Genomic DNA, 13,981 nt, shown 5'->3' with positions numbered 1-13,981 from the left:
CCTCAACACAGATGGTACTCAGGATGATCCAGTCAAGGACGTGGGTTATCATCACACAGAAAGTTAATTTCTAGAAAAGAGGAAGCAGAGAGGACAAAGAATGGCAAAGCAAAATTCTGTGGCTACATTACTTGATTTTCTATTTGGAACCTAAATTTATTATTTGATAAATAAATAGAATGAAATTGATAATTGATGATAGGACCTACAAACAGCTGAATAATGAAACAAGATAAAAATAAGTACAAATAAATACTGTGTCCAAACCAGGTTATCAATTTTTGTAAAGGTAATCAGAGAAACCCTATAACCCCAAATCATGAATGCTGCAAGAATGACACAGAACTGACTTCTGAAGATGTGGTACTGGCATAGGAATAGACACATAGGTCAACAGAATAGAATTAAAACCAGACATAAACACATATATTTATGGTCATCTAATTTTTGATAACTGGATATCCACATGCAAAAGAATGAAACTGGATGCCTGTCTTACACCATACGTAAAGTTAATTCAAAATGAATCACAAATGTAGGTATAGAATCTAAAAGTATAAAACTCTTAGAAGAAAACATAAGAGTCAATCTTAGTGGTTTTGGATATATTACAATGATATCTTATATATGACACAAGTAACCATACAAAAAATAGATCAATTGGGCTTCATCAAAATTAAAAACTTGTGCTTCAAAGGCACTATCAAGAAAATGAAAAGACTAAATAGGAGAAAATACTGCAAATCATTTATCTGACAAAGACTGAGTATTCACTATATGTAAAGAACTCTTACAACTCAACAATAAACAGACAAATAGCTCAATTAAAAATGAACAGAATGTTTTGATATTTCTCTAGAGAAGATACAGAAATAGCCAACAAGCACATGAAAAGACAGTCAACATCATTATTCATTAGGGAAATACAAATCAAAACCACAATAAGACACTACACTTCATACCCACCAGGATGGCCATAATATAAAAAAACAGACAATAACAAGTATTAACAAGAATTTAGGGAAATTGCAATTCTCTTATGTTGCTAACAGGAATGTAAAATAGGGCAGCTACTTTGAAATACAGTTTGGCTGCTCCTCAAAGAGTTAAACCTACAGTTACCACATGACCCAGCAATTTCATTCCTTGAGAATTGAGAGCATGGGTCCACCCAAAAACTTGTACCTAAATGTTTATATAGCATTATTCATAATAGCCAAAAAATAGAAATAATCAAAATTTCCATTAACTGGTATATGAATAAACAAACCATGGTATGTATATCAATACAATGGAATATCATTTGACAACAAAAGGAATAAAGTACCAATACGTGATACAATATGGGTAAATCTAGAAAACATTATGCTAAATGAAAAAAGCCAGACATAAATAGACCCATATAATATGATTCCACTTATATGAAATATCCAGAACAGGCAAACTCATAGATACAGAAAGTAATTAGTGGTTTCCAGGGGCTGGGTTTTGAGGAAAATGGGGTAACGACAGCCAAAGGGTTTGGGATTTCTTTTTCGGGAGGTGATGAAAATGTTCGGGAATCACATAGTGATAATGGCTGCACAAATTTTTGAAAATCACTAAATTGTACACTTTAAAAAGGTGAATGGTAGGGTATGTCCATTGTTTCTCACTTTTTAAAAACCACACAATCATCAACAAAGACAAAGAAAACAAACAAAACAATCCCAGTACTAGACTATGATCCATATGCATTTCTGGATTCCATTCATTCCTGATAATGTCACCTTCCACAGAAATACAAACATTATTTGGCTAAGCATAGTTTTTCCTGGGCTATCATATTATCTTTCTGGATTTTTACCTTCAAATTCTAATTTTATCAATTCTAGTGTGACCAACCATCCCAGTCTGCTCAGGTCTGAGAGAGGTCCCCAGCACATGGGACTTTCAGTGCTAAAACCTGGAAAGTCCCAGAACCCAAGCAAGTTGATTTTTGCATGACCTTGCACAATTTACTTAAGTCCTCTGCTCCTTGTTTAAGTATTCTCTATACTGCTGTTTTATATTCTTTCCTTCTAACTCTCCACCTTTTCTTTACACTATTTCATTTGCCTTATTTTTTTATTATAAAATAATTGCTTACAAATAACTATATCTTTTCTAAGTCTCTCCTGAGTTTGAGATAGAACAGTCAATTGTCTTCTGGATGTTCCAGTTAGAGATCTCTTTGGCTACTGATACTCAAGTCTAATGCTGAATCTAAACCTGCCTTAGTGCCTAAATTAACTGTCTTCTTGATTTTATCACATCCATTTAATCGCTTGAGTTAAAATGAATTATCTTATCTCCTTTCCTTTATTATCACATCTAATGAATCACTATCCTCTAATTATGCCACATGTGAAATTTGCCCAAATCTTCCCTACCTCCTACCTCTCCTACCTATTCTCACTAACATGCATGACTTAGACCAAAGAATAGCCAAGTGTTTCTCAGACTTTTAAAATCCATGACAACTTTGAAAACCACAAAAACCCCATCATGTTATGTCAAATTTAAAAATAAAATACAGTATTAAGAGCAAAGCCAAAGACAAGACACGAGTTCCTTTTTTCTCCAAATTAAGTAACTATCCTATTCTTCAGAGATTCTGATGCAGCACTTTCTGCCTTCTCTCTCTCTCTATTTCAAACACACACACCCATACTCACCCACACACAGGTGAATTCCCACCCACCCGTGACTCCACACACACAACTACAAACTCACATACTGCAGTGAACTCCTATGATCTTATGTGGCCTTGGCATCACTGTGAATATAAATTGAACCTTCTCATATCAGAAGCAGGGCTTAGTCACTCTTGACAGTTTCCAGTCCCCCACCTCCTCCCAATTCCTTAAGGTGGTCAATCCAGATATCCACCTTATACAACTGCCTCCTGGTGACCACCCCGGTATGGGACAGCTACATACAACCTACTTGATTCACCCCACTGACCTCTATGCCCCGCATGGACTTCCCAGAAATGCCGCAATGACCTCCTCTCAGTATGGCATGCCTCTGCGGGGCTAGTGCCCTCTTGCTCTAAACCCAGTGAGAACTGCCTGAGGGAAACCTGCTTGGGTAATGCCCTGGACTCCAGTAAAGGATCTGGCCCATGGGCCCCTCACTCTCTCTGTCTTGCTCCCCATCTGATGGTTGAACAAGCATACATTTCCCAGACGGTCCCCTACTTCCTGTTGGCCCTGCAACGTGTATTGCCTGTACTGCCCGCTTCTCTCTGGGATCTGTCAGTAATACTCTTGCTTCTGTTATTTCATGTGTTTTGTTGTGTTGCCTCTTCTGTGTCTCACCTGACCGATACACCAAAACCTATTCTCCTATTGGTCAGGACTATCCTAGTGAGTGGCTATCTTGGTAGGAATAAACTGGACACCAGTCAGAGGAGAGCTACAGGGGCATCTGCCAATATAAGCAAGTTTCCTGTGAGTGGGACACGTAGTCATTAGGTTGTACACCAGGATAAAGAAGTATCTCACGAAAGGCACATTGTAAACATCCCTGACCAACTTCCCTAGAGCCCCATCAGTGCGGAGCTAGAGTTTATAGCCACTCTCCAGAGAGACCTCAAGACAAAATTAGAGAAAAATACAACACATAACTCAGAGGCTCCAGCAGTGAGTACATGCTTTAAATTGCTCCTGCACAACCTGATGATTGGGTCCTCACAGTAATTGTTCTCAAGAGAACTGTACCCCAAACATGCCCACCTACTGAACTATTCATCTTTCAAAATCCATATTAGCTGTTGTAGGCTCTGTAAATCCTTCCCTGACCACACTAATCCAAATCGAATAAATCCACACTTCAAGTGTTTCACTTATCATGCAGGATTACAATTATTTGATTATATAACTGTCCTCCCCTTCCCCAACTTGAGAGGAAACCCTTAAGACAAAATTCTATTTCATTTGTCTATCTTATACCCTAAGAAATAGCAGGCCTAAGACTCACTAATTTTTTGATATATTTACAACTCATGATGCAGCATGCTTGAAATATGAGTGACATTTTAATAATAATTAAAAGGGAATATCTCAATGGTTTATAAACATAGTTATCAAAAATATAAAGTATTTTGGCATATGTATCCATCACTCTAGATTTGCATAATAGAATGTACTAAGTACCATAAGTATAGTCACCCTGCTTCCTGTCTATCCACCAATCTCTCTTTCAGTCAAGCTTATTGAAAAAGTCATATATTCTCCATCTCATTTTCTTGACTTCTGATTCCCTCTTCAAGCCTACGGAAATACAGCCTTTCCACCCACTTCTATGTTGAAACTGCTAAAGCACCAATGACCTCTATATGACCCAAACAAAAGCACATTTTCTATCCCTTAAGTTATTTCTTGATTTTCTGTTGCATTTGACACCAATAGGCATTCCCCTTAAATCCCTCTACTACCTTGGCTTCTGGTTCTTCTGCTTCTTTAACCATTGTTTCTTAGCTGCATTGGGGGATCCTCTTTCTTCACCCATTCCTTAAGTATTGGTTTTAGTTAGAGCTCTCTCTGTTAATTTTTTCTAGGCTTCAGGTTCACAGACCCAACTGTTTGCTGGATCTACACCCTTAGATAACTTACAGGTAACACAAAATTGTGATGAGGCACAGTAATCACTATAGCTCTGTGAGCCACAGTGAAGCCATCTTGTGTACAGGCTCACTGCTGCTGTGATTCATAGGCCCATGACCTATGAGCTGAGAGAAAAATACATAAATAACAGAAAAAAATTTATACAGTGATTAACTTGTAAGTGATTGTTTAAAATCATTAGGTGTGTATAGTTACATTGTACTACGCTTGGCTGTTCCTTGGAGAAATGTTCCTTGATTTAACTGATGCTATCTGCTTCTGTAAGGTCGCTTGCTTATGAATTATTGTAATCAACATTACAATGAGCTGTATGTGTATTGTTAGTATTGTTAGTGGTGAACGTATATAACCCCTGCCCACTTTAAGATCGGGGCCATTCTCTGTGTCTGGACTTTCCCAGAACACGGGTGGTCGCTGGCCAGCTAATAAAGACTCACTAATTTGGCTCAATTCGGCTTTCAAGTGGTCATTTTCTCATGTCTCAGACCATAACAAAAATCACTATATGAAAATACAAAATCACCACTGCCCACCGACCCCTAGATCTGGTTCACATCTTGAATTCAACTTCTTGGTTAGTGGCCCTTAATCACCCAAGCCATTAATAAGGCAGTCCCCCTAAGCTCTTTCCTGACAAACCATATTCAGTTGACAATCAAGCACTGCTCATTTTACTTCTTACTCAGCTATTGAAATGTCTCCTTCTCATACCCTCTATTACTCCTTCCTCTAACTCAAGATCTTATCATCTCTCCCTGAACTATTGCAATAATCCATTCATTGATTTACTTGTCTCTACTTTTGTCCACATCACATTCATACTCCATTTTCCCCACTTCTGCCAAAGAAATATATATTTCATACACACACACACACACACACACACATATATTCTGCAAATCTGATTATGCCATTCTCCTAATTAAAACTTATTAGTGCAATCCTCATAATTAAATGTAATATTTATTATATTTTATATTTTGACCCAGTTATCATCTACAGAAATCTAAGTTCTGTCCTAAAATATCAACCTGGGATACTCTCTTACATTTTCTATTCTCTTCTATTCCATTCAAAATTAAAAAAAAAAAAGGTCCAGTCACTAGCCTATCTGATTTTTAGACCCGTTAGTAGGCCATGATTTACAAATTTATTTAAAAAAACAGACCTATGGGCTCAAGCCCATCCTCAATCACTCCCTAGAAATTTATTTTTGCCCTTTCCATATCGATCTAGAAAAGCATTTATGTGGATATGGAGAGCTAAATTCACAAACACCACTCTCTATAGGGAATCATAAAATAAGGAATACCAGAGACTTTAAATTCTTCAAGTCACCTACAGATAAATTAAGTATTTTAATCGGAAAAATACAGAGTGAGCAAAGAGGCTGTTAGAAAGGAGGATCCAGAGAACCAACAGTTGCTTCTTTGCCACTATACTCAGAAGAGCCACCAAGAAAGTTCCACTAGGTACAATGTAAACAGAGTTCCACAACTTTAAGTCTGCGGAAAGTAAAAACAAAATAAGGAAAAAGATAATCTAAAGTCTGTTTGGGGAGGATAACAATTGCTACTTCATACCCAATTATGTCCAATTTACAGTGAACTTTGGAATAGGTGGGACCAATTAAAAAGAAACCTCGAAACATAGAATAAAACAGACTTTAAAATCTGTGTTAATTCCTCAAACAATTTTTCCAGAAATTACTTGAATCCTAATATAAATAAACTGTTTTGGAATTCCTAGTACATAAGATGGAAAGTGAGGACTGTACGTTTTCTATGAATTATCAAGAAAAGTTGCATCATAGGAAAATGCTTTACAGCGAAAACATTTATAGAAAAAATATGGCAACATCATTAAGCATGCTTCTTCCAAGTTTTTACTTTTTTCAATGTAATTATAAATCATGTTTGCTATGTTTAAATCAAAACTATTTTTATTCTTTGGAAAACACAGATTTAAAGTAGAAGATGACATTTAAGTATACTCATTGAAATAAAATCTATAACACCTATTGAGACTCCTGAAACTTATTTATCAAAATTATTTATCCTAAAACATAAATAATTCTAAATTATATATTACTGTATGTAATATACAAAATATAAGCGTTTCAGTGACCAATTGAAGGGGAAAGCAGGGAGTACAGAAAAAGTCAATCAAATAAGCAAACTCTGGGTTTCAAATGTGGATGAGATCCTTTCAGTTGGTGGTTTAATCACTAGTACCTACACTTAAGAACATAATAGCAAAAAACAAAACAACAACAACAAGAAAAACAGATGGACAATCCAGTTATTAAAATTGTCCATTACCTTTAAAAATGTAGTGTGAGGCTCAGTAATGGACTCCTATGCATTTCTCTTATGTACACACTCCAGCCCCCACTCAGCACCCTGGGTGTACCTTGCCTTCCTACTTCTCTACAGTCTTATGTTCCAGTCCATATACATTCCAAATCCAAAAACAAAATGAAAAACAGAATTGCTGTCACTTGAGTCCTAAAAATGTGTCCCTTTCCTCTAATTAGTTTATTCCTTTCAATATGGTACTGGAAACATTGCTTAACAAAGATTCTTAATCCAGAGATCATGTTTCCACATAATTTTACATAATTCAATAGTAGCCTTTTTATTACACATACACAAGAGTAGTCAGAGTATTTACTCCCACATGCAATGTGAATTAATAAATCTGTAACCAGTGATCTGTGCTAAGAGACGACATTTTCAGTCAATAAAACCAATGCCATACTCACGGTGCAGGTTGGTGGGGCTGGTTTTCAGCATTTCTTGGTGTTTTGCAGACGGCAGGCTTCGCCATGTCCCTGACAACACACCTGGGGCGCATGATAGACAGTACAATGCACTATTAATTATAAAAAGGGTAGAACACACCTGGAAATTAAACACGGTACTGAAATCACAATTTAAAGGAAAGTCTTTGCGAGCCCCTTCAATATTAACCTTGGGGCCCTGGCAAAGCCCCTAGAGTTGGAAATCTTTGACTCAGGATTCCAGAAACTCAGTTATACCCACATCAAATCTGTCCTAGTCTTTCTTTTAGCATCAATAAAATGATTCTCCTATGAGAAAAGCTCCTGAAAGCTTTGGCCTCACCATATGAAGACATCTGAAAGATTAAAAATAGAAACAGCTGTTGCATTGATATGTTAAAAATTGAGCAGGATTTTCTGTGGTGCTGGCTATTTAACTAAAAGATAAGGACTTTTGTTTTACACCATTAATCACCACACAGGTCTTTCTGTTTATGCAAAAAAATCTGAGAGGCCTCAAGACATCCCCCTTGTTCAAATTCCCTTCATACTAAGAGAAGAGGAAAAGATGGAAGGAAATGCTCACATATAAAATGAGCATGTGTGTAAAATAAGTAGAGAAGACACTTCTAAAATGTGAAAAAACAGTAAAATGTCTTTGTGCCTTAAGTCCTCCATCATAATAAACACAGAGTACACAATATAACAAAGCTCCAAAGGGCAGCAGGAAGAGATATTCTTGCTTTCATGTAAACAGGGCTTACAGAGCTTTGGAGAGATTCATTGGCAGAAATCAGAAAACACTTCCATCCGAGGCTGTACTTGGATGGCTCAGATATTCCTTCCCCTCAAAAGGTGTAAAACAAACACAGCTTTGAATAGGGAAGCATTGGTTATAAAACTGAGACTCCACATCTTAGACTTTGCTCAGTGGAAATACCCCTTAGGACTCAGAACCCTTCAAATATGAATCTGGTTCTTAAGAGGTTTCATGGAGATTCAACTACACTGCTCAAATTTAAGGCCATTCATGTTATTCCAGAAGTGGATCACTGGTGAGGCAGTGGTAGATAAACTGTTTTCCCAGAGCTTAAAGCTGCATGGCAAAATTCTCCACTTCTGAAAGAAATGATACAGGAAAACGTGGACACAACGGCACAGAAACGTGCACACACACACGCACACTCTGCTCATTCCAAACAAGGTCAAGTAAGACTTCAAAATCTATATGTAGCGTAACAAGAAAAGAAAATGGTGCCATTTCAAAGCCCCAACACACCTTCCACCTGAGATAAAGTAAAAAAAAAAAAAAAAGTGATGTTTGTCAAGAGCTGATCCAGGGGTGGGGAATCAGTGGCCTTGGGACCACATGTGGCCTTCTGGATCTTTGAGTGTGGCCTTTTGACTGAATCCAAATTTCACAGAACAAATCCTTTTAGTAAATGGATTTGTTCTGTGTAGTTTAGGTTTGGTTGAAGGGCTGCATTTGGGGATATGGAGGGCCACATGTGGCCTTGAGGCTGCAGGTTCATGGTAAAAAACATCCACAGAAACTACAAAGCCTTGTGTTCTTGTTCTGGCTTCCTGTGGGAAGATGATTGTGCACCAGCTTTATGAGAACATTTTGGAAGGCAGTCATTAGGGAGAAGTAATATACCAGGATTTCTGAGCTCTGAAATTTTAATTTAACTTACACAAGGTATGATGTCCAGCAAGTTAAATTTCACAGCACTGGAAAATCTTTAGCAATTCTCACTCAACTAAAAATAGCATACGCAGCATGTTTAATCTACATGCATTGGTTTGTGACAATTTCTGAAATATCACCAACTTAGAAAAATTTTTGAAGAATTATATCTATGAGAAATCTTGATTCCTCTTTTCCCCTCCTCAAGTCTTAGGTATTTATACAAAGCTTTGAAATAAAAGAAATCTACCACTTAGAGTTTTTGTTTTTTTTTTTTAATATGCATTGAAGTGACTATTCTTCTAACAAAAGCCTAGAGTAAGGGTAGGCTTCTAAGCAAAACTTTTTTTTTCTGACTAAGAGGTCATGTCTTTGTAAGAAAACTCTTGTTTAGTCTCAAGTACCTAGTGGTTTTGTTTTAAAATTTCAATAGTTGGCATACTGGGTCTATCTACACATGCTATAGAATCTTTGTGATTAAAAACTTCATTTGAATATCTGAACTTTAAAATTTTATTGAATAATAGAAATAAATACATTAATCTTCAAAAACAACATATTTAGAATTAATTTAAATGTAGTGAACAAAACAGGAAAACAAAACATTTTCCATAGTAACCTATATCCTGACACAAGACGAATATTCAGATCTACAGTGATGTAGCTTGCTATCAAATCTGCATTTTAAGAAGGAAAAACTATAAATATTTGTTTCAGATTGCTAATTATTCCATTAATTTTGGAGGACTCTAAGCCATAGTAATATATATTCCTACATTTCCTAATTTGATTTTTTAGCTGAAATTTCTCCTAGATATAAGAAAGAAAAGGAAGAAATTACCCTACACTCAGAATAAGACACATTAAAAATATAATACAGTCACAGGATTTTTGTTAGCCTGTGTGGATTCTCATTTCTTTAAAATTATAATTAAACTGCATTACAGTTTCGAGGGATAAAACCTTAATAGTTTTGTCAGTTCTAATGTATGGAAATTGTTTAACCCGGGCAATTTCCATTATCTTCCATGCATTAGACTTACTGCAATAATATAAACCCTTCATACTTTAAGAAACACAACAATCATATTTCAGTATGTTGCAGCTCTTAAAGATCTGTCTCTAGATGATTCACTACTTCCGCCACGCAAAAGGAGACCACAAAAGCTGTCACAATGCTCACTTCCCAGAATTAGCACGAAGATTGAGGAACTAGGAGTTCAAAGGGCTTGACCTCTTATTCTCTGCAATGTCTTTAATTACTCAGGGATTTATCAGACATGGACTCTTACAGTCCTCTAACCGCATGTGAACACTCACTCTTCACTCAAGTATCACCGAAGATTTATGCAAATAAGACATTCTGCAACCACCTCAGGGGAATGCTCGTCCTGACTCCGCCCTCCGCGCTGCTGGGTTTTATGAATGACTGCAATCAATGCGATGAATGGTTGCCAACTGCCCACTCAGCCACTTCTACTCTTCAGTGCACGTACACACGGGAGAAACTCACATTGCCACAAGCCTGCAGATGAGGCTATGGCAAGGCTTTCATCTCTCAAAACAGGAACGAAATGTGCTTTCAGATACTTAGAGTATGTGAATTAAAAATTCTAAGTGCCTTCAAGAAACACAATTTACATAATTACTTTCTCTATTTTGACTTTCCATTTTGGTGCCTGCAATCACTACCCTCAATCCCCCTCCCAAGAAAACACACTGTTTTATGAAAATGTATCTGAATTTGTGCTTTAAATGGTTTTATCTTTCGTGACTAATGCAGGAAACTAGGTACTGTGCAGTAAGCTGCCAAGTAGTAGATTATGGCATGTTTACAATTCTGTTCTCAATCTTAGGGATTTTGAATTTTCCTATCATCAATGGAGACAATTACATTCAAACAGTGCTGGGGAAATAAGTGTATTTGTACCTGCTTCCCAAGTGTTATTGTACTAGCCCACATTGGTCCTAAAATATCTTAGGGGCAGTTAAAATGATACAAATTTGAGAAAATGAGACGTTTTTCAAATATACAATCTTCTGATTTGCTGATCACCAATTAAAAGCACACACAAACAGGGAAAAACAGACAAGAAGAGACTTCAGGGGCTCTGTAGTGGCCACCTGGCCTACTAAACCCCCCGTTCAGTGCTTCACGCCCTTCTTTAACATGGCATTAGCCACAGAGTACCCAAAATATATGCAAAATGCCTATCTCCAGTCGGATCCTTTCTTCTTAACTCCAGAGTCAGCCATCTAACTGACTCCACAATATTTTCACTTGAATAAGTAATAGACCTCTCAAAATCAACATTTCCAAAATGGAACTCTTTGTGTTTTTCCCCAAAACTTGATCCTTCGGTAGCCATCTCCATCTTGGTTGATTGTAAATATATTTCTCCAGCTGTTCAGGCCAAAACCTGGAGAATTTGAGAATTGATCCCTATTTTTCTCTTACACCCTGAATCCAACTACCAGATGTGCTGTATTTTCTAAATATGTGCAAAATTTGACCATTTCTCAACTCCACTATTGCCACTCTGTTCTGAGCCAATACTGTCTTTTACTTGAATTCTCACTGTAGACTTTTAACGGGTTGCCCAGCATTTATCTTTGCCCCGCTCCTGGGGTCTTTTCTGAACACAACAGCCAGAATGACTCTTTAGAAAGATAAATCAGATCTTGACACCTCTCTGCTCAAGATCCTGCAATGTTTCCGCACTGTACTCACAATGAAATGCTAGAGTCCTTAGGGAATCATCTGGACTTCTGTGACTCTAAGAACTTATCTCCTACTTACTGCCTCAAGCCCCTTCTTGCCTTGGGGTCTTTACGCCAACCTTCCCTTCTGTCCGGAATATGCTTCCTTGATGTTGGTAAGACTAAACCCCTTATCTCTTTCAAGTCTTAGCTCAGATGTCAGTTTTTGATGGTTGCTACCCTGATTATTCGACTTACTCCTACAATCTGCTCCCCTTTGCCACAACCACATATTTCCATGCACCCTTTACCTTGCCCTACTGTTTACTGAAATTTATTGTCTCCCACTGCTGAAATACGAGCTTCTAAAAAGCAAAAATCTTTGCCTGTTTGGTTCACTGACATATGCCAAGAGCCTTACATATAATAGCCACTCACTACATGTTTGTTGAATGAATAAACATGATAAAAAGAGCTAAAAAAACTAGGTTTCAAGCTCAAATAACTAATTTAACATGTTAAAACACAGTGATTTAAAAATAAATTCTAGGTAAAACTTTTATAAACTGTAAATTAAATTATGACCAAATTTTATGACTTGAATAATCATTAAATTTGCTTTCACATGATTTGACTAAGATTCATTCTCTCTCTGAACAATAAAAGGGTATTTAATTGCATATGATTCACTCAGTGGAAAGGACTTTTTAATGTCAATTACTGCTTTGAGCCTATGAGATACTATTTAACATTTGGTATACTAATATTTTATCAAATAAAACTTTAAAGTAATTATATCAGAGAAAATTTCTTAACAGTAAAGAGAAAAAATTAATCCCTTTTTTTTCTGATTTTTCTAAACAGGATAGGAAAATAAGAACTTCTATTTATTTACTTAACACCTATCATGTACCAAAATATACAAAGCATAATTCATTTAATCTTCACACCACCCTACAAGGGGAGATGACTGTCCCATTTGGCAGTTGAAGAAACTGTGGACCTAAGAGGTTAAATCATTTTTCCAATGACAAATGGCAAATGTTGATACTATAAGAAGCCGGGATTTGAATCAAGGTCAGTGTGGCATTAAATATAATGTCCTTTCCACTATTCCATGTAGACCTCTGACTTTAGTGCTTAAAAGATGAATGGAAACTGATAAAAACCAATCATAAAGTTACAGAGTCCAGTATCCTCAGGTATGTTTCAATACCATTGATTTCATGATATAGGTATAGTATTGAAAATATTCAAACAATTCCACAGAATTCAGTGTTCTTTAAACATTATTCTACTATCGCCAGATCGTATTCTCCAAATATAACAGCAGAACAATAGTGATAACAAAATATTGAGTTGGCTAAACTAGAAATGTAGAGTGACCTTAAGACCAATAGAATACTGGAATACTACAGAATGTGAAATGCAAGACCAGTTAACTGGTATATAGAGAAAGGGTCTACGTAGAAAGAATAAAGAAAGCTGAAAAGATAAAAGATTCACTTGTGAGACAGAGAGTGCAATTGATACAAATCTCTCTTCAAATATATTTTTCAGGGGAGGTCTTCAAAAGTAATCTCATTTCCATTCACAAATTCTAAAACGAAAAGCTGGAAAATAATATTTTAAAACTCATGTTGTATAAAAAAATTACATATTCATGTCACTCTAACAGTGAATAAATGACTATGATAATTGTTACTCATAAGATGAAGATGGAACAGGGAAAATCCTACAACAGAAGGGAAAAGCGAATGTTAGTATTTTGAATAGCTAGATGTATTAATCACAAATCATCAGGGCCTGTTATAGCACCAATGTGCATTCAGGGAACCCTTAGAAGCTACATCAGAGTAATTTTTATTTTAAAAAAGGCATGAAAGGCAAAGTAAATTCCCAATTATAAGAAAAGAGACACCAGCCCGCCATTTTGCACAATGAGTGATGAGGACCACTGACCTTCCCCTAAAGAGACCAGGAAGTTATTCACAAAACAAGACAAAAAGGCTAGGATTCTAAAATAAAGGTGATAACAAGGCAAAGATGCACTACAGAGATTAATGAGAGATTTTAAATTTCGGAAAAACAAATTTTTCAAAGACTGATAAGAAAATAATAGGTAAGAAGTCAAATCCTTGGTCTTCTCTTGAATCATTGAAA

At 36.4% G+C, this 13,981-nt stretch overlaps 1 protein-coding gene across 1 annotated transcript in view; it reads right to left on the bottom strand.

Moving 5' to 3' along the window:
• Positions 1-13,981, bottom strand: part of RIMS1 (regulating synaptic membrane exocytosis 1) — a 467,111-nt gene that overhangs the window by 377,498 nt on the left and 75,632 nt on the right. Inside the window, exon 2 of the mRNA XM_069488784.1 lies at positions 7,414-7,494. Within this exon, the coding sequence (XP_069344885.1) occupies positions 7,414-7,494 (81 nt within the window). The remainder of the gene's footprint in view (positions 1-7,413; positions 7,495-13,981) is intronic.

Source organism: Eulemur rufifrons, chromosome 15, assembly GCF_041146395.1.
Source record: "Eulemur rufifrons isolate Redbay chromosome 15, OSU_ERuf_1, whole genome shotgun sequence".
Lineage (NCBI taxonomy): Eukaryota > Metazoa > Chordata > Mammalia > Primates > Lemuridae > Eulemur > Eulemur rufifrons.
This window is presented reverse-complemented; position numbering and strand designations above follow the sequence as displayed.